The sequence below is a fragment of the Carcharhinus amblyrhynchos genome, chromosome 14 (genome assembly GCF_965287045.1).
Source record: "Carcharhinus amblyrhynchos chromosome 14, sCarAmb.v2.hapA, whole genome shotgun sequence".
In the NCBI taxonomy this organism is placed as follows: Eukaryota; Metazoa; Chordata; class Chondrichthyes; order Carcharhiniformes; family Carcharhinidae; genus Carcharhinus; species Carcharhinus amblyrhynchos.
In genome coordinates, this window is record NC_137337.1 from 12,087,555 (window position 1) to 12,109,619 (window position 22,065).

Sequence of the window (22,065 nt, forward strand, 5' to 3'; positions counted from 1 at the left end):
ACCCATGTGCCTCTGAATGTCAACATTTACAAGTTTGACATCTTTTAAAAAATTCTACTTTTCTATTCTTATGACCAAAGTGAATAACCTCACACTTTCCCCATTTTGCACCATCTTATAATTTGTTGTCCATGCAATTAATCTGTCAGTGTCTCTTTGGGGCCTCTTTTTGGACTCCTCAAAGCCTGCATTCTCACTGTGTTTTGTAACTGGTGTAAACTCAGATATATTATTCACTGTGTCTTTGTCAAAGTTATTAATATAGGTTGTAAATAACTGAGGCCTCAGCACTGATCCTCATGGCACTCCATCAGTTGTAACCTGCTAGCTTGTAAAAGACCCACTTATCCTTACTATTTGCTTACTGTCTCCTATTCGTTAACAGTGCTCAGAGTCTTGGAGATTTTTTTGATCATTCAGCTTTGTACCCATTAGATTCTTCTAACAATGGATGTTATATTCTATGGACATAATTTTCCATCCCCCCAACACTCTGCCCCCCGATTTCTCACTGTCCTTAAAATCCAATGTGTTTCTTTGAAATCTGTCATCAAAAACTGTTGATCTATCTTACTTCATCTATGCTAAAGCCAGCCTGCACTTCCTGTGGTAACAATTTTACATAGTTTTTCATTCTTCGTGGTTACTGTTACAATGCTATGCCCATTTATTTTTAAAAATATACTTTTTCAACTTTCAACTGACTGGAACTCTTGTAATCTGACAGAACAAACTGTTTAAAAATGGAAGGTTACATTCCAAAGTGAAGGTGAGAAACCAACAAATCATCCTCAAGGGAATGTGAAATGGGAGACGTATGCTATAATCTAGAGACCCATCAAAACTTGTAACTTTCACAGGAAAAGATATTAAATATCAAAGTACTGGACATTGATACAATGGGTGCCACAGCCAGATCCACTAAAAGTCTCTTGCAAATTACACTACGTATGACGAATTTCAAGGCAAGGCTGCTAGCTGCTAGGAAGAGATTGTAAATGCCACAGTTGGTGCCCAACAGATGGAATAAGCTGAGGGCTCTCCTTTGATCAATGCGTTGCTTGGTTCCAGAAGCCAACTCTAACAAAAATCCACCAGCGAACTGAGGTCTCACAGTAATAACCGCTGAATTACTCCGAATGCCATATGCTAGCAAGCACATAAATAGAATAGTGCAGATTAATGCATGGCTTAAAAGTTGGTGCAGGTGGGAGGGTTTTAGATTTCTGGATCACTGGGTCAATTTCTAGGGAAGGTGGGACCTGTACAAACGGGCGGTCTATATCTGAACCAGAATTAGACAAACATCCTTGCCAGAAATTTGCTGTTGGAAGGAGTTTCAGCAAAGGGAGGGGACACAGACAAGTAACAGGATAAGGGTACACAGTCATAAAGTAAAAATAATCAGGTCAGAGGGAGTGCAGCTATATTAACTTTCAAGGCAGTAAGGCAAGGTTGGATGGCCTCTACGTTAACATCAGGAGCACTGTAGGTAAAATGGATGAGTAAAGGGCGATGATTGATACATGGAAGTGTGAAATAATAGCCATCATAGAGACATGGTTGAAAAAAAGGACAGGGTTGGCAATTTAACACTCTGGGATGTAGAATCTTCAGGCGAGATTGAGAAGGGGGTAAAAGAGGAGGAGCCATTGCATTAATAGTTAAGGAGTCAGTTACTGAACTAAAGAAAGATGATAGGTGGAATTTTACAGTAAAGCTCATCCCAAAACCATAAAATCCTGCCCAAGGTCAACGGACCTTACCATTGTGCTCCCTGGCAGGCAGGGCAGTAAAATTCCAGTGAATATATTGGAAGGAGCATCAATTTAGCTTTGTGGGTGAAGCTTAGGAATAAATAGGGCAGCCACATTGTTAGATATTTATTATTGACCTCCCCCCCCACCACCCCGCCAGAAAGTCAGTGCAACATTCAGGAGTACAATGTGCACAATTTGGACAGGTGTGTAAAAACAATAACAATAGGATAATTATATTTGGTGATTTCAAATTTCCCAACATTAACTGGGCTATATATAGTGTTAAGGGTTTGGATGGAGTAGATTACTTGAAATGTGTACAGGAGAACTTTTTAGTTCAATATGTCAAGGGTCCAACAATGTGCTGGACCTAATTCTGAGGAATGAAGCCAGACAGGTGACTGAGGTGGTGGTGGGGAGCATTTTAGTGATAGTGATCACAACATGGTACAATTTAAGCTTGTTATGAATGAGGAAATAGACATGTTGCAAAAAAAAATTGAATTGGGGGAGAGGGGAGTTTAGTAAAATAAGGCAGGATCTGACCAAAATGGACTGAGAAAAGCTACTAATGGGGAAATCTAGAGAAGAGCAGTTGGGGGCATTCAAAAGGAAATGGGACGGGTACAAGCCCAGCATGTTCTCTCTGGGGTGATAGGAAGTAGTTACAAGCACAGAGAACCATGGATGATGACAGATATTCAGGATAGAAGGAAAAGAAAGGCATTTAACAAGTATAAAGGGAGCAAATCAGCCGAGGCATTAGTGAAGTATAGAAAGTGCAGTGTGGAGCAATTGAAAAAGCAAAAGGGGGATACAAGAAAGCTTTGGCTGTAAAAGTAGGGGAAATCCCAAGATATTTGATAAGTATATCAATGGGAAAAGGATAACCAGGAAAAGGGTAGGATCCATTAGGGACCAAGGGTGCATCTGTGGGTGCAGCCAGAGGACATTAGTAGAGAGTTGAATGAATACTTCACATCTGTCTTTATCCAAGAGAAGAAGGAAGAGGTATGGAATTCAGGAAGCGACTGTGAGGTTCTTGAGCAAATTGACATAGGGAAGAATGTTGTATTAGAGACATTAGCAGCCTTAAAAGTAGATTCATCTCCGGGTCTGGATGAATTGTGTCCCAGGCTTTAGGAGGCAAGAGAGGAGATTGCAGAGGCTCTGATCCAAATTCTTAATTCCTCTCTGGCCACAGGGGAGGACAAGTCCTCACTCACCTGATGAAGAAATTTGAGACTCCGAAAGCTAGTGCTGCCAAATAAACCTGTTGGACTTTAACCTGGTGTTGTGAGACTTCTCACTGTGCTTACCCCAGTCCAATGCTGGCATCTCCAACAGGGGAGGTGCCAGATGACTGAAGAACAGCTAATGTGGTTCTATTATTTAAGAAGTGTTATAGAAATAAACCAGGGAGCTACAAGCCAGTGAGTCTCACAGTGATAGGGAAACTATTGGGGAAACTTCCGAAGGGGAGCATCAGTCTCCACGTCGGGAGGCAAAGCTTGATCAGGCATAGTCAGCATGGCTTCATCAAATGGAGGTCATGCCAAACAAATCTGATTGAATTTTTTGAGGAGGTGACCAGGTGTAGATGAGGGTGGTGCAGTTGTTGTAGTTTTAATGGGTTTCAGCAAAGCCTTTAACAAGACCACACTTGGGAGACTTGTAAAGAACGTTAATGCACTTGGAATACAGGGTAATTTGATAAAGTGAGATCAAAATTGGCTCAGTTATAGGAGTCAGAGAGTGATGACAGGAGACTGCTTTAGTGAATGGAAGTCAGTGTCCAGTAGCATACCACAGGGTCCCTTTTTATTCATCATTTATATAAATGACACAAATGACCCATGTGGGCAGTAGGATTAGTAAGTTTGCGAATGATACAAGGATTGGCCGGGTGGTAAACAGTGAGGTTGAGTGTCTTTGGCTACAATAAGCTATCGGTGGAATAGTCAAGTGGACAGATAAGTGGCAGATGGAATTTAACCCTGAAAAGTGTGAGGTGATACACTTTGGAAACAGTAATTTGACCAGGAAGTATTCAATGAATGGCACAACACTAGGGGTGTTCTGTGAAACAAAAGGGACCTTAGAGTGTTTGTCCACAGATCTGTGAGGGTGGAAGGGTATATTAGTAGGGTGGTGAAAAAGAAATATGGGACACTTGCCTTTATTAATTGAGGCACTGATTACAAAAGCAGGGAAGTCATGTTGAAGCTGTATATGTAGGATCTAGATAGGCTGGGCGAATGGGCCAGGAAATGGCAAATGGAATTTAATGTTGGCAAATGTGAGGTTGTCCACTTTAGTAGGAATAATGGTAGGAAGGACTATTACTTACATGGCGAAAAACTGCAGCATGCAACGGTGCAGAGGGACCTCAGGGTCCTTGTGCATGAGTCGCAAAAGCCCAGCCTGCAGGTGCAGCAGGTGGTCAGGAAGGCGAATGGGATGCTGGCCTTCATAGCGAGGGGGATTGAATATAAAAGTAGGGAGGTCTTGCTGCAGCTGTATAGGGCACTGGTGAGGCCGCAGCTGGAGTACTGTGTGCAGTTTTGGTCGCCGCACTTATGCAAGGATATTTTGGCCTTGGAGGGAGTGCAGAGGAGGTTTACTAGGCTGATACCGGAGTTGAGGGGGTTGAACTATGAGGAGATGCTGAATAAACTAAGCTTGTACTCATTAGAGTTTAGAAGAATGAGGGGAGATCTCATTGAGGCATATAAGATGATGAATGGGATGGATAGGATAGAGGTGGAGAGACTCTTCCCGCTCAGAAAGGACAGTAGGACTAGAGGGCACAGCCTCAAGATAAAGGGGGGGCGGTTTAGAACGGAGATGAGGAGGAACTTCTTCACTCAAAGGGTGGTGAATCTCTGGAATTCTCTGCCCGTTGAAGTGGTGGAGGCTGCCTCGCAAAATATATTTAAGACGCGGGTCGATAGGTTTTTGATAGGCGAGGGGATTAAGGGTTATGGGGAGAGGGCGGGAATGTGGAACTGAGACACGACAGATCAGCCATGATCTTATTGAATGGGGGGGCAGGCTCGAGGGGCTAGATGGCCTACTCCTGCTCCTATTTCTAATGTTCTTACGTTCTTATGTTCTGTATAGGACTTAGGTAAAGCTCCAGCTCAAGTACTGTGCGAATTTCTGGTCACCACATTATAGGAAGGATGTGATTGCACTGGAGGGGGTGCAGAGGAGATTCACCAGGATGCTGCCTGGGATAGAATATTTAAATTATGAGGTGAGGTTTGTCAGGCTAGTTGTTTTCATTGAAGCAGAGAAGACTGAGGGAAGACCTGATTGAGGTGTTCAAGATTATAAGGAGCATGGAGAGAGTGGATAGGGAGCTTTTACCCTTAGAACATTGAACACTACAGCACAAACAGACCCTTCGGCCCACTTAGTTGAAGCGACCGTTAGTTGAAGGGTCAGTCACAAGGGGACACAGGTTTAAGGTGAGAGGCAGGAGGTTTAAAAAAAATAAAGAACAAAGAAGATTTCATCACAGGAACAGGCCCTTCGGCACTCCAAGCCTGCACCGAACATGCTGCCCGACCTAGCTAAAACCCCCTACCCTTCAAGGGACCATATCCTTCCATTCCCATCCAATTCATGTAGTTGTCAAGATGCCCCTTAAAAGTCACTACCATTATCTGCTTTCACTAGCTCACCAGCAACAAGTTCCAGATAGTATGACATGAACTCAAGATCCCAGTTGAGGCTGTCCTCATGGTCACGGACATTCGGCCTCTGATCATCGGGTAAGCGTTCTCCAAGGCGGTCTTCACGACACATGACAGCGCAGAGTCACTGAGCAGAGACTGATAGCTAAGTTCCGCACACATGAGGATGGCCTCAACTGGAATCTTGGGTTCATGTCACACTATCTGTAACCCCCATGATTTGCCTGGACTTTCAAAATCTCACTAACTGTCCTGGCTGGAGACAATACACATCTCTTTAACCTGTGCTTAATGCTCTCTCCACTCACATTGTCTGTACCTTTAAGACTTGATTAGCTGTAAAGATTTGCATTCCAATCAGTATTCTGTAAATTGAGTTTGTGTCTTTATATGTCCTGTTTGTGAACAGGACATATGAACCTGATGAAGGAGCAGTGCTCCGAAAGCTAGTGGCGTTTGCTACCAAATAAACCTATTGGACTTTAACCTGATGTTGTGAGACTTCTTATTTTCTTTGACCGAGCCTGTTTTGTATCCACCTCACCTCTGATCCCATGCGACTTCATCTTCTGCACCAGTCTGCCATGAGGGTCTTTGTCAAAGGCCTTACTGAAGTTCATGTAGACAACATCCACTGCCCTACCCTCATCAATCATCTTTGTCACTTCCTCGAAAAAAGTTTAGGGGGGATGTGAGGAAAAATGTTTTTACTTGGAGGGTGGTGATAGTCTGGAATGCACTGCTGCGAGGGTGGTAGAGGTGGGTTACCTCCTATCTTTTAAAAAGTTCTTGGACAAGCAGTTGGCAAGTCATGACATTCAAGGCTATGGGCCCTAAGTGCTGGTAAATTGGATTAGGTGGGAGGTCAAGTGTTTCTCATGTGTATACTCAATGGGCTGTAGGGGCTTTTCTGCACTGTATGATCCTATAATAGCATCATCTTCTACATCTGACCATATCCAAGAAACCAGCCAACTTAAATTGGCTACATCATTTAAATTCTTTGAGGACAAAGACAATGAAAGGACATTAAACTATGTATTCTTTTACCTTTCTTTATTGGGCTCCCCTTATTTATGTCACCTGTGTGTGGCCCTAATGACTGCACGAAGGCCATTTGCTTGATGTCACAATTTATTATTTTTCTTGGGATTTAAGGATTAACAAATTGGCTCGCTCTTTGACTCAAGAAATCGTTGCTTGTTTGGCTCCTAATTGCTCACAGCTCAAATAGTTAACCGCATTCCGATTTGGAAAATGACATATTCTCATAAAAAATAAACCTAAAACTTTGCTGTGAACAGGATAAGGCTGAATAAAGGGGAACCAGTTCATCCCTTCTCAGCTAGTCATAACAGAGTACCCAGAAAGCTGATTCATTTGCAATTGCTGCATTCACTCTTGCTTCCTTTTTTAAAAATTGGTATTAAAATTGTTTTTTTTAACCTCATCTTCAGGTACATGCTCTTTGCCATAAATGTTATTAAATAGCATTTGCACATATTTCTTCACCACCTGTAACAATTCTATTGTTATGTTATTGATATCAGGAACTTTGATCTTTTTGTCAAATATCAACAGAATCATTATTCTTCTTTTAAGAAATCCTGCATCACCCCCAGCTTTAAAATGTAGTTTCATGCAAGACATGTATACAATGGGTTAAAATCTTGATACATCAGCAGTCAAAAATCTGCCAACCATATGTGTGGTAAATTTTGATGTTTACCATGACACTTTCAGCCAATACACTTTCAGTTCACTGTTAAAAGTATAACCAAGTAATTAGTTATAAAGCGTTGCTGACAGGGGCCATCTGTTAACTAAGCCTGTTATGAAAATAATTAATGTTGTGTATTAATCTGTCATTATTATACACCTTCCAGGGTATTAAAATGTCAATGGCTGGAACCTTTCGCTGTTCACATCTCCAGGATCTTCTGATTCCATTGACGCTGCATCCCCACTAGCAGGTTTTCTGGTGGTGAGGGTGTGCAGTCAAAGGAAAATTCCATCGACAGCAGCAGGACCAGAATATTCTGCTGTTGGCCAACGGCATGACACCTCACACCACAAGAAAGATACTGGGGAAGGCCTGAAAATCTCCCCCAATGTCTCTGAACATCCAGTACCAAATTCTGAACCCAACATTCCCATTAATTGTGACTGTTTCACTAATGTAAAGAAAATAGTTTCTATATAAGCTAAAATGTCTCTTGCTCATAGAAAAAAATTATTGTCTGTTAGTACAGAACTTCAGTATTGCTGAAAAAAGAGACATGTCAAAGCTCTGTCTTACAATCATCTGGACACATTACAGGAATGCCAGTATGAGAGGAAAACAACAACTTATACTGCATGACAACAGGATATTGATTCATTGGAAAGTGGGCTTTGGTACAGGTATTGCCATGAAGAATGCACCAGTTGATCAATTGAAAAAAACATATCATCTAATTGACACCATTCAACTCTCAACAATGTCTATTTCCTGCTGTTGCTGTACCAATGATTGGTGTTTACATCTTTGCATTTTGCATCATGAATAAGGTACAATAGACAGCATTCACTGACCTCACCCACAGCTGGGATTCTCTGGTCCCGCTACAGTGAATGGAGTTTTGGCTGAGCACCAAATTCTCTGTTCTCACTGGCAGCGGTACCAGGGCATGTGAGATCAGAAAATTCTGGCCTCTATCTAGAAATGAACAGAACCAAAGTACAAATAAGTGAAAGTTGCTTTGGTCTTTGTAGAACTTAACAATTAAACTTGCATTGTGCACAAAATCTGAAAATCTTAGAATACATCAATATTTAAAGCTTCTGGAAATAATTAATGTCAAACATTAATAAGCTAGCCTACATTTAATTGAACTCCTGAGGGGCAATATTTTCCTGCATAACAATTCAATCATATCATCATGTTTGTACATCAGATACATAGAATTGCAAAGGGATAGAATCAGGAGAACCTGCAAACTCCACAGAGGCAGTCACCGAAGGGTGGAATCGAACCCAGGTTCCTGGCACTATGAGGCAGCAGTGCTAACCACTGTGCCACCCTTTTATGCTCCACTCAACCCTTCCACCAATGTTCTCCATTTAAACCTACCATTGTAAGTCTCTGTTTTCTTCATCCTCGTCTATGTCTGTCTTTCCTTAAGTGATTCCACACTATTCACTTAAATACCGCTGTGGCAATGATTTCCACATTCTCACCATTCCTTGGGTAAACAAGTTCTTCTGAATTCCCTATTGCTTTTCTTGATGACTATCGTATCGATGGCAGCTAGTGATACTCTTCCCCATAACAGAAAACATTTTCTCTGTGTTTATTTTATCAAAATTGCAGAGGGCTTTTAGTCTAACGCAGGCTAGCAACTCTTAATTGGTTGGTGGTGCCACCAGTGAGGATGTGACTGCTGCTGGTATTGAACCCACCTGAGGCCTAAGATCACCAAAGGACCCAGGTAGTGATGAATGATGGTGGAAGGAAATAATTGAAGGGGGATGGGGAGCGTTTCCTCCATATCCCAATGCCCTTTGGGCAGGCTTTGGATACCTGACAGTAAAGGGTCCCCCCAAATCCTGGGACCTGGAGCTATAATCCAGAGACCCACAGGAAGATCTGGGAAACCGGGTTCTAATCCCACTACAGCAGATGGTGAAATTTAAATTAAAAGTCTAGCAATGATTTAGCAATTGTCAATTGTCATAAAAAAATTAGGAAAGGAAATCTGCTGTCCTTATCTGATCTGGCCTATATATAGTTGACTCTCAAATGCCCCTTAAATGGAGGGCCGTTAGGGATGGGCAATAAATGCTAGCTCAGCTAGCAATGAATATGCCCTGTGAAATGATTTTTTGAAAAAAAACAGCCTGTTTCCAAAACTGTAACTTGTTGGATTCCCAAATCAGGACTCGAATGAGTGAGATCTTGTGCAATGGCCATAATGTGATTTGCATCAGCGAGACTTTGGCTCTATCTGGCCTGCACCCCCCCAAGAATGATGGCGCAAACCATGATCCCTGATTTATTTTGATGGAATGTCAGAAGATTTGGTAAGAAAACCTAGCTTTTTCTGGAGAGAAACACGCTGGATTTCAGCCAGAATCTGACACTGCCATTTTTTGGTAAAATACTACCCACGATGTACAAGCTTGCTCTGAGAAGGATAAAAAAATTAAGTTGTAAGAATTGCAAGTCAACAGTTACCTTGAAAAACCACAAAGGTCCAGATTTGAAATTCTGCATTCCTAAAGCATTGCGTTGAAACAGAGAAGTCTGCAGCTTGTCAATCCCAGCAGCAATTTCCTTCAAGGCTGAGTGTGAGCACCATTACAGTGGAACACACCAAAACCAGCAAGCATAGGTAAACCCTCTGTGTTAAATCTAACAGTGCACCATCTTGAATTTCAGCAACTTCCAAAAGCTGAATCTACACTTTCAATGTTTTTAACCACAGATCAGAAATCCACTCTTCCAGATCAACTTGGACTTATTAAAAGCCTACATCAATCACACATTTGGAGAAAAAGATTTTGTCAATATATGATAGCTTCAAGTCCAGATAAAAAGACAGAAATTGAACAAGTTAATGCACTGATTTACTTGGTCAGCCCAATAGCAGATAACAGTATTGTTATACAAGGAAATAAAAAATCATCTGCAAAATTAGAAGTACTAAAATTATTTGATTTTTTTTAACCTAAGAAGTACCAAAATCTTCAAAAGGACTAAATTTAATGTATGTGTCCAGCATATAGAAGAACCTGTCAACTCATTCATTAATGATCTGCACAGGATGCCTGAAGATTGCAAATACAAGGATCTAAAATCTGAACTTATCAGGGGTAAAATAGTTGTAGGAGTTGTGGACAATGGACTCGCAGACATGTTGCAAACAAAGGAAGATCCAACCCAAAGAGAGCTATCCAGTTTGTTACGCAGTATGAACTCTGCGTGCAACACAGGTCCATTTTAAGAGGAGAAAGTAAACCATGGGACAAAGGAAATCCCACAATCCAGTTAGTTGAAAGCACAGAAACAAGGACATTCCAGGCCTAGGGAAGCAATACCCTTACTTACTAGTAGAGCAACGATGCCAACGCTGTGGAGCAAAGTGCCCTGACAGGCAATATCAATGTCTTGTAACTTCAGCCCAATGCTTTCAACGTAACAGAATTGGATACATAAGCAAAGTGCGCAAGGTCAAAACATCTAAATGCACAGAAGACCTCGAGATGATTCATTGAGTTGAGACTGTGCACCAAGAGGACACAGCCATGCTTCATGGGTGAGATCAAAGTTCCAGGATTTTCGTGTTGGAATGTGGACATTTCGGTTAGCGGCCACCTCACAAACTTTAAATTGGACATGGTGGCTAATGTTACAGTTCTATTGGACCAAAAAAGTGCAGCTGACACACTAGTCTATGGACTTGAAAGAAGTATCAGGTATCAGGCATGATGGCAAAGAAATTTTCTAGCTGAAGTAGACAATCTGTAACCAGTCTTTTTCTCTCTTGAGCAGGGGTGCCTATGTAGCTCTGAATGTCTTCAAAGTGGCAGATGTTATCAAGACAAAACCTCATTAATTTTACAGAAAAGACTAGGATTCAGTTCTGAGCTGTCTTCTCTCTTTGCAGAGCAGATTGGTCCATTTCATGCTAGAAAATTGGTGGTCAGACCAATTAATCACTCAAGTCGTTACCACAACGCTTCCAGGGAAGATAGACAACAGAGAAAATAACAACCAGGAGTGTCTCAATCTCCAGCCTCAACAACTGTTAATGAGGTCAATGCTACAACCACAGAGAAAATGCTGTAATCCCCAGGCCACCAGGACAGTGCCATTGATGATGCTGGAACCAAATATCAGCCATCCATTGCCAACAATACACCACATAAATAAACGCAAAAATATGCTTATTAAAAAACCATATCCTCATGACAGGAAAGGCCATCTTTCATCACAGAGGATATCACGATGATCCACAGGATAAAGGAAGAAGAGGAAAAAAATGACATGAAGACGAGCACGACATTCATCCACCTCACACAGAACAGGACGCAACAACAATCATCTATCACCATAACTGCTGAATCAACAAAGGGTGAGTTCAATACCAATAATGAAAAAAGAGGATCAAAAGATACCCAGATGCCAGGGCAACTGTCAAATCAACAAAGTTTGCTTGCAATGTCAGTGCCTACCATTCCACCAAAAGTAATGTGAATGAGATATGGAATGATAATAAGGTATCTGGTCTGCCTGAACCAATGAATTCAAAGACTTAAAGAAAGGAAGATGGAGTTATATTAACAATGTAAATACTTGCAGTGAACGGAAAGAACTTGAAGTACATTGAAACTTGAAGGGGAGGTATGGCATGAGGGTTTGGCACATAGAGGGTTAATGTGGGATAGATAGTAATACCACCTATACAGTGGTGCAAGAGAACACATGACCTCCACTTAGGGATCAGTGTTGGACAGAGTCATGTGCTCAAGCAAGCATGAAGACAGCTTCTAGCTTGAACTTTTAACTATATTCACGCACGTAGTTCTTGTAGTTAATGAATACATACCGTTAACCTACTTAAGACTAAGACTTCAAAGACATTGCAAACGATATCCAATACCCCACAATAGCTGCATGGTGAGTCCCCTGCCCGCCAGATGGGTAAACACCAGCAGTGGCAGGATGAGGCCCTTCAGTGGACATAATTTGCCCACGTGAGGTCTGAATTCACATAGGTACAGCCAGGCCATCCAAAGGTTTTTTCACCATGAATTTAGTTAGGGCAATGGCAGAAAGGTGTGAGGCTAAGGCAAAAAAACAAGGGAGTGGATCTAGGTGAGTTGCTCTTGCAGCAAGCTGGCCATAGGCTGAATGGCTTCCTTATGTGCTGTAGCCATTCTCTGGTTCTAATTAAACATCTTTATGTACTGCCTTATTTAGTAATGGGTCACAGAATTACACTCTCCCTCTATTGCCTTACATCATTCAACATTCATCTTTTAACACTTTATCACTCACCTTGACAGCTTGTCTGGTTCATTTTTTTATAGCCCAGAGGGCATTCGACCTGGCCATTTTGTATCTTCGGATATTCTAAAAAATGAAAGAAAGAAACTATAATTATAATTTCTATTACAAGATAAATATTGAGACTTCATTTGCAGTGCAGATCTTTGATGGACAGAAGTGGAAATTACATAATTGGCCACATAATGTTAAATAAATTATTTGAAATCCGTGCCCCTATCAAGCAGCTCTAGGCCAGGATTAGTGCCTTGCAAAGATTCCCCTAAAAATGTGATGTACAGTAATATCTACAAAGCAGACCATGTAATTTGGTTACATAATGCTGACTGAAACAATCTATAATTTCAATCAAATCTTTTAAGTAACTGGAAACACAGAAAACTTCAGTTTTTCTTATTCTCAGAATAAGCAATGTCAGCAACTTTATTGCAGAAGTAGTGCTCCAAGATTAAAGATATACTGCGATGTTACTGTGCCTTTACGAAATGTATTTTAATCATATTCTCTGCAGTTTTTTTTCAACCAGGTTTGGCATTTTGGTTTTGATGCTGTGCTGTCTGTAATCAGTTTTTTTTGCTGTTGAAGCAAAATAATTGAAGCAATGTTTATTTTTAATTTGGGCTAATGCAGTGTCCTGGAGTTTTATGATCTTTTGGAATTGCTGCCAGAGATTTGAAATGCATGTGACTGACTTGTTAGGTGATGCCTGCTTGGACAGTTTTTTTATCACAGCAAAGTTCAGGGTTTTAGTTTCATTTCGTCACAAGCCGTTTGGACTGTAGACTGAAAACAGTGTTTTCTGTCTCTCTCTCTCCCTGCTCTTGAAAATTCTGCTACCTGCGGTTGCTAGCTAGAAGCAAACAGTGTCTCTGCCTCTACCTTGAGGTGTGCTGAAAGTTACAGAATGGAGAAATCAGCATTTTTAATTTAACATTCAAAGAAGTAATCCACAGCAGGTGTTGGAAAGCTGCAAGATCCAGTATCATGTGAGCATACTTGGTTTCTGTGCCAAGCATAGAATGAGGTATATGTTTGTGGGGTTGTTTGATTTGGAACAGTATACTTAGCTGTTAAGGTTTATACAATATCATATTTGCTTTTTATGTCATTGGTAAAAGTTATGCTAGCTTCCTCATCATGTGAAATGTGTTTTTAGATAAACTTTGTTTGATTAAAAACTTCCTCATGGGATGCTTGTATCATTCCTGGAGTGAAATATCTTATGCTCATCCATACCAAATTCAAAGTGCAAAGCCTATGATCTAGGCTGATTTCATAAAATATCTTTCTGACCTTAATGATAACAATACACAAGTAGGATATATAGAACATAGAACATAGAACATTACAGCGCAGAACAGGCCCTTCGGCCCACGATGTTGCGCCGACCAGTTAAAAAAAAACAACAATGACCCACTAACCTAAACCAATCCCTTTTCGTCCATAAACCTGTCCACAGACCTCTTAAACGCCCCCAAACTAGGCGCATTTAACTTTAAAGCAGATGATTCTATGCAAATAATGTTCTGGTATTTGCAGAGAGAACTCCACTCACACTTACTTTTGTGTTATCCTTCATGTTATGTTGAATTCAAATGTGCACCTCAATCACATTGGAGATTCTTTTCACATTTGGTAGGAGTGGAAGAGCGGTAGTACAACCCACATGATTTTCCCTTCCACTGTAAAAAGGGAACAGGCTACAATGGATAGTCAGAAGCTTTTTCCCCAGGGTGGAAGAGTCAATTATTAGGGGGCATAAGTTTAAGGTGTGAGGGGCAAGGTTTAAAAGAGATGTACGAGATAAGTTTTTTTACACATCAGTTGGTGGATGCCTGGAACTTGCTGCCAAGAGAGGTAGTGGAAACAGATACAATAGTGAGTTTTAAGGGGCATCTGGACAAATACATGAATAGGATGAGAATGGAGTGACATGGTCCTCGGAATGGTAGAGGCATTTAGTTCAGTCAGGCAGCACGGTCTACGAAGGCTTGGAGAGCCAAAGGGCCTGTTCCTATGCTGTAATTTTCTTTGTTCTTTATTCTAACACAGGCAGTTAATTAATTTCATCTGTTTTTCACCTTTCCAGAAATTGAAAATGATCGTAACAGAACTCAGAACTACTGTAAGAACTTCAAAGTATAAAATAAGAAGGAGCCTTTGATCAACCAAACCAACTGGCTCCACAGACAATAATGAACATTTGACCATTTCAGTTATAGTTGAAACCTCCAAAATATTAAAGCTCTGTGAAATATCTTCTTGTTAATTAACATTATTATCAAGACGTGGAATTCAAATTAAGAAAAAACATTTAAAATACTTAAGTCAGTTTAAACAGCACTTCCAAATATTTAGAAATTTTACACAACAAATGTGGATCATTTTTAATGAATCACATTGTATAATAATGGTAAAATATATATGCTTTTAGATACACAAGTGCGAGTGTTCCTGATAAAACTAGCTTTATAGTCTGTCCCCTGACTTTGGCAAGTAGTAGGTCTGTACAGGATATTATGGGTGGTCCAAAGACAGGCAGGAGAACTTTTTCTCTTTTTTTAAATTAACAACCCTCATGGGAGGAATTGAACAAACTGAGGGCTTCTGGCTATTGATCTTTTATCAGTCAGAAATTCCTTTCATTATACATTTTTTCTATCATGCTCTGCATCACATTTCTCAATAGTAAATTGCACCTGTGACCTACTTGTCCATAACTAATACCGTCCTGAATTTTTCCACACAGTTTGCCATTCTCCAAATTTGGTATAATCAGAAATCAGTAAACTTCTTGGATCAGGGCTTGAGTACAAATGTCAAGAATGTCACCCCAATAAGATATTAAATTTAGGCCTATTTACCTCCTCGGGTGGATGCAAAAAATTCCATGGGAATATTTCAAAGAAGAGGAGCAGAGATATCCTTGGTAAAGTGGCCAATATGTTTTCCTCAATCAACATCACAAAAACAGGCTATCTGATCACAATCGCTGTTTGTGGGAGTTTGTTATGTACATTTTGGCTGCCACCCTTATGACACTGAAAATGTGACTACACTTCTAAAGTACTCATTGGCTATAAAGCACTTTGAGACAGCTGGTTATCAAGAAAAGCACTATATCAATTCAAATCTGACTTTCTTACTTTTCTAAGTCATGAAAATAAGTGGAAAACCAAAAGGGTTTAGCACATCCATTGATACATCATGCCAATCCAGAAGTCTTCCTTTTACAACTATTTTGATTCTGAACCAGTCATCAACATATACTTATAACTATCATAATTCCTTTAATACCACCTAATTCGATTTTTATAGCACATCTCCTGTTGGTCCATACTCACATATGCACCATATTTTCTTATGAACAGGACTACACATGGTAGATGCAGGAAGGATGTTCCGGTAGTGGAGATGTCCAAAGCCAGGGGTCATAGTCTAAGGATGCAGGGTAAACCTTTTAGGACTGAAATGAGGAGAAATTTCTTCACCCAGAGAATGGTAAGCCTGTGGAATTCTTTACCGCAGAAAACAGTTGAGACCAAAACATTGTATGTTTTCAAGAAGGTATTAGATTTATAGCTCTTAGGGCTAAAGAGATCAAAGGATATAGTGCAAAGACGGGATCGGACTATTCAGTTGGATGATCTTCTATGATCATAGTGAATGGTGGAGCAAGCTGAAAGGGCTGAATGGCCTATTCTCCTGTGCCTATTTTCTTTGTTTCTGTGTGCCCATTGGTTCTCATCAACTTATTACCACAGATCATAGCACAAATTGACTTGAGGTACCACCCCAAAAATCATGGGCGGAATTCTCCGGTTATTCACGCTGGTGGGATTTTCCAGGCCACTGGCAGGGCACCCCCACCTGCGGGTTTCCCATTGATAGCAGTGAAACCAGAGAATCCCGCTGTTAGCGAACAACATGCCACCTCCCACCGGCAGGAAACACACGGCTGGAAGGCTGGAGAATTTCACCCAACGTTTTAATGTTTTTGCATATACTCAGCTTAAAAATCAAATATTCCTCCCTTGCCTCTCACCACTGCTCCCTGCCCATTCAGCAATGGCATATAATTGACACATCGGTAGTTAGCCTCAATTTTTCACCAAACAAGTGCATGTTTTACTTGCTTTATAACTGGGTGCAAGTGATCTAGCAGGCATTGCAAAAATGCATGGTAGTTAAGACACATTGGCACTGAGGACAATACACATACTGAAGAACAGAAATGTGACTTCCAACATAACAAATTAAGTACAAAGCTGACTATAAGCCGAAAGCTGTAACATTTGCTAACTCATCAAATAACTGTGCTGCAGCAAGACAATTCAGTGTTTGTGAAAAACTGATGTGAGAACAGAAGAAGGAATCTTCCCTGAAGAAGATGCTGAAGAACAAATGAACAGAGACTGTATCGGAAAGCATCCTTGTTAATCATCAGATGGTATCATCATCACCAGAAACATACACATTTAAGTGGGCCAAATCCATCGTTGAATCCAGTGAAGGTTCCAGAACAACAGCTACTTAGTGTGGTCACTTTATGGAATGCAAATGTTTACTGTTACAGCAAAAGACCAAGATCGCTGAGAGACTACCAAAAAATACCTCATCAGAATTACCAGTTTCAAATGACAAAAAGACAAGTATCCAACATATTATATCGACAAAATGGGTGACACACCCATGAATTTCAATATGCTCAGCAATCAAACTATGAAATGGAAAGGTTCAAGAACAATTCTCATGAAAACAACAGGACATGAGATAATGGTGCTAGCCTGCAATGCTGAGGGAACAAGACTCAAGTAATTTGCAAGCATAAAACCATGCTGAAAATCAAGTTTCCTGCAAGAATTTATGTGCTTGTCCATGACGGTGGTTGGATGGATGAGGAAAGATTGAAGTTATGGATCAGTAGGTAATAGATCGATAGGTAAAGAACACTGCTTATTAGTGTGGGATATGTTTAGAATACATTAAATAATGAGATCAACTGACGCATGTGAAGAAATAACACCAACATTGCAGTCATACCAAGGGATCCAATATCCAAAGTTCAACCTTTGGATACATGCCTCAACAGGCCATTTGAGCATAATTTTCGCAGCAAGTGGAATAGGTGGATGGTTGGCTGAGAAAAAAACTATCACTAAGAGTGAAAATATATGTACTACCCAATTGATGTTTTGTATGATTTCAACGTCAAATCATTGGATGCTATTAGTGCATAAACCATTGGATTGTTCAAAGAAATGTGGAATATCTAATTCAATGGATGAAGAGAAAATGAGTTTTTTAGTGGAGAGATAATTCTGAAACCAAAAATGGCACATCTAGTTCAGAGTGGAATCAAAGTCCCTACAGTGCAGAAGGACGTCATTTGGCCCATTTACTCTGCACCAACCACAGTTCCATCCAGACCCTATTCCCGTAACCCCACATATTTACCCCACTAATCCCCCTGACACGAGGGTCAATTTATCACGGCCAACCAACCTAACCCGCACATCTTTGGACTACGGGAGAAAACTGGAGCTCCCGGAGGAAACCCACACAGACATGGGGAGAATGTGCAAACTCCAGATAGACAGTGACCCGAGGCCAGGTCCCTGACGTTGTGAAGCAGCAGTGCTAACCACTGTGCCACCGTGCTGCCCCTTATGATGATGCCATATCAAAAGTGACTCAGGATGAATGTGATTAACTCTTTGCATCCAAAGCCAAAGACAAAGACAATGTTCAAGATTTTCCCATGAATCAGCAAAGGCAGAAGTCTGACGGAAAAAGGGGCACTCCAATATGGTACTGAGGCACCATCGTTCACATGAAACATTCAACCTAGACCTTGTTTACCCTCATAATACTTTTTTAAGCGCAGAACAGTTTTTTTCATTTATCTCTTTGTTAGAAGACTTCAAAATACTCTGGGATTTAAAACACAAATAAAGATTATTAGAACAGAGCAAATTAGTTTAGGATAAGAAAGACAGATTGACTTATATGTAGTTGACAGAGGTACTGTCTGCGTAGAAACTCACAGAACCACAGTTAGAGAATTTAAACATGCATTTTTGAAAAGTATTATTAAACAGGCATACATCTTGGTTAATGGCACAGGGTTCTAAGGCAAAATGGGAAATAGGTCATAAAGTGAAACACAGTGCACCCATAGAAGCATAACGCTTATCAGCATGGGTGCCAGACAGCTCAGTGAAGGAGACATTCACTGAGTAAGAACAAGCTGGTGGTTTCAGGTAGCTTTATGAACAGGCATTACACCAGATAAGAGTTCAGAACAGATAGCTATCGTAAAGTCAGGTAGAAACCACTAGAACTTATTGTTCCCATGCTTTTAGAGAATATCTATAATTGGTCAAGGCATATGACATTTAATAATGATGATTGACCAGTACTAGTGGATGACTACCTCATGATGAGCCAGAGGTGGGTGAAATGTCTTTTGGAAGTTGTATAAATTGTATTGCTATTGTGATGTAACTTTAGAGAAGTGGATCACCCATCCCTTCACTCCCAACATATGTTGATCAATAAACAAATATCTTTCACCAGGATACTGTAGTCACGAGTCTTCATATTAGCTAAAGTTAAACTCAATACTTAGCCTCTGTAAAAACCCCAACACCCTTCATCAAAATGACTAAAACAGCTCACCTGGTTGTTTCTCATTGCTGTTTGAGGGTTTTTTTAATGCAACTTGATTGCAGTATTTCCTATATTACACCAGTGACTACACATCAAAAATACTAAGTGGGGTGTAAAACTATGTAAATACAAGGTTTTTCTTGCTTTCTATTGTTAATTACACTTATAAGCACTATGTTCCTTATTACCACTAACCACTGTGGGAATCGCATGCGCAGAGTTCCGGAGCTGTCAGCAGATGGCGTGAACAGCCCACCCCACCCTTCTCCCACTGCCGGGTTTTTGATGAGATTCCCGATTGTGACCTCTACAGTGCACAGAGTGGGGAAATTGGCTCTAACGTTGCATTGAAAAAACAGTCATGATCTAGAACAGTTTTCCTACCAATTCAGCACTTTTGGGAGAATTGCCCCCATAGTCTCAGAAATTAAAGATACAACAGCACCAACATCAACTTCCATTCTAATAGGCTGTCCACTTGATTTCAGAGTCATGCAGAATCCATGTGATTCACCCTGTATGAATAAGACATTCAGTTGGAGCCCTTCACCATATTCCAGCACATTCATTTCATTGGAATTTCTTTCAGCTAGATCATAAATTCTTTTTGTAGAATGCAACTTGTTCTTTTTCTTGAAGGTACACAGATTCCTCTTTTGAATATTCTTCTCAGGGAAAGCTGGTATAGCCCAACAAGCTTCTGCAATGTGACTAATTTTGCCAGAATTGTTGTATTTACAATCAATGCTCCAGCTTCTTCTTCTCTGGTGGTCACTCAGGGTAGGTGATAACTTACTTTCACTCTGGGTAGGTGAGTTCTGTGGTGGCTGAATTGTCCATTCCTGGAACCGCAGACTTTGCCACAGGTTTGGCAGGTGGTGTTTGATGAGATGAATGGGTGAGCTGCTCTGGATTCTGCACTTTCTTTCCGCTGTTTACACTTGGTCTCCACATGCTGTACCTGGAGATGGTCAAGGTGATTAGCAGTTTCAGAGATGCTTCTTCTCCAATTTATGCATTCTAAGGCAAGCGATTCCCACATGTTGATGGGGATGTTGCATTTACTTAAGGAGGTTTTCAGAGTGTCCACTTGGCATTTCCTCTACCACCCTAGTGATCCCTTGCTATTGCAGAGATCAAGAGCACTTGTTTCAGGAGTCTCGTGTCGGGCATACAATGTGACCTGCATATCACAGTTGGTTGAGTGAGACCAGTGCTTCGATACTGAGGATATCAGCCTGAAAGGGAACGCTCACAGTGGTACTCCTATCCTGCCAATGGATTTGCAGGATTTTGCAGATGCAATATTGGTGATATCTCTCCAGGGATTTGAGGTGTCTGTTGTACATTGTCTATGTTTCTGATGCATACAGGAGAGTGGGAACCATGGCTACCCTGTAGACTATGAGTTTGGTGCTGGATTTGAGGTCTCAGGCTTTGAACACTCGGTTCATCAGACTGCACTGGATTCAATGCTAGATTCATCATCGATGTCTGTTCACACCGAAAGGAGGCTCCCAAGATATGAGAAATGATCCATCTTGTCCAGAGCTCACCAGGAATCTTGATGGTTGGGTGGCAGTTTTGTGTGACAGGATCAGGCTGGGAGAGAATCTTTGTTTTCTGGATGTTTAGGCTGAGGTCCATTCTCTCATATGCCTAGGTAAATGCACTCATGATAGTCTGTAGCTCAACCTCTGGGTATGCGCACAGATGTGTCATCGGCATACTGCAGGTCAATAAGACATTGGGGTGGTCTTGGTTCTGGCCTGGAGGTGTCAGAAGCTGAACAGTTTTCCATTTATCTAGTAGGTCAGCTCCACTGCAGCAGCAAACTTCAGGGTAATGGGTGGAATGTTACTACCCGGCAAGCTTTTGCAATGTGACCCATTTTGCGACAATTCTTGCATTGACAATCCTTGTTCCAGCATTCACACACAGAAAAGTCCATTTTGACATATTTATGACATGCTTGTTGGTATTTTGTCTTCTTTCGGGCAGTTCCCAACTTATGGACCTCCATTCCAGCACCAGATTGTGAAGTTTCTTTAGCAGCCAGTTCCATTGACTCTGTGACTTCTATTACCATCTTTAAAGTCAAAGCATGTTCTTTTTTGAATAGCCACATTTTGGAGACCACAAACCAGATGACTTCAAAGAGTATCTTCTAATGACTCACAATATTGTGCCATTCTTTTTAAGCTTGCATAAACTATGCAATGCTTTCACCTTCCACTTAAAGTTTCAAGTTTATTTATTAGTGTCACAAGTAGGCTTACATTAATTTTGCAATAAAGTTACTGTGAAAATTCCTTCAGTGGAACCTGAACCGTTCCACGATGATTAGTGGCTTTGGAGAGTAATGCTCTTCAACTATCTTTATCAAGTCATCATAAGTTTTGGTTCCTGACTTTGGGCTATGGTTCATTCAGCAGAGCAAACTGAAGGTTTTACTTCCTAGTGTACTGAGGAAAAGTGGTATAAGCAACTTATTTGTAATTTTATTTGCTCACACAAAAGTACTGAAAATGCTCTGTGCAGGAACTCCATAATTCATTTTCTTCATTGAAAGGTCCCGTAGTGCCTAACTGACCTGCCATTTCTCTTGTAGCACTGGTGACTCTAGACTATTCAGTATTTTTTTTTTAACTGTCTTTCCAGTACTCTGCTTTTTACTCTTGAGACCATTGCCTTGATGTATTATTATTTTCAAATGGCCCCCATCAAATAGTAAGGCATTCTTTATTTTTAAATACGCCCAATACTGCTTGGAATCTCACCCTTCTTTTAAAACCACACAATTTTTTTTTCCTTAGTTGGTATTCTTGCACTGGCATTTCAATCTTTAATCCTGATGTTGATTTCTCCTAACCTTCTTATA

The 22,065-nt window shown here is 40.7% G+C and overlaps 1 protein-coding gene across 1 annotated transcript in view; it reads right to left on the reverse strand.

Annotated features, from left to right (window-relative positions):
* Positions 1–22,065, reverse strand: part of LOC145352441 (latent-transforming growth factor beta-binding protein 2-like) — a 440,928-nt gene that overhangs the window by 227,667 nt on the left and 191,196 nt on the right. The window contains exon 9 of the mRNA XM_080202303.1: positions 12,504–12,578. Coding sequence (XP_080058429.1) covers positions 12,504–12,578 — 75 coding nt within the window. The remainder of the gene's footprint in view (positions 1–12,503; positions 12,579–22,065) is intronic.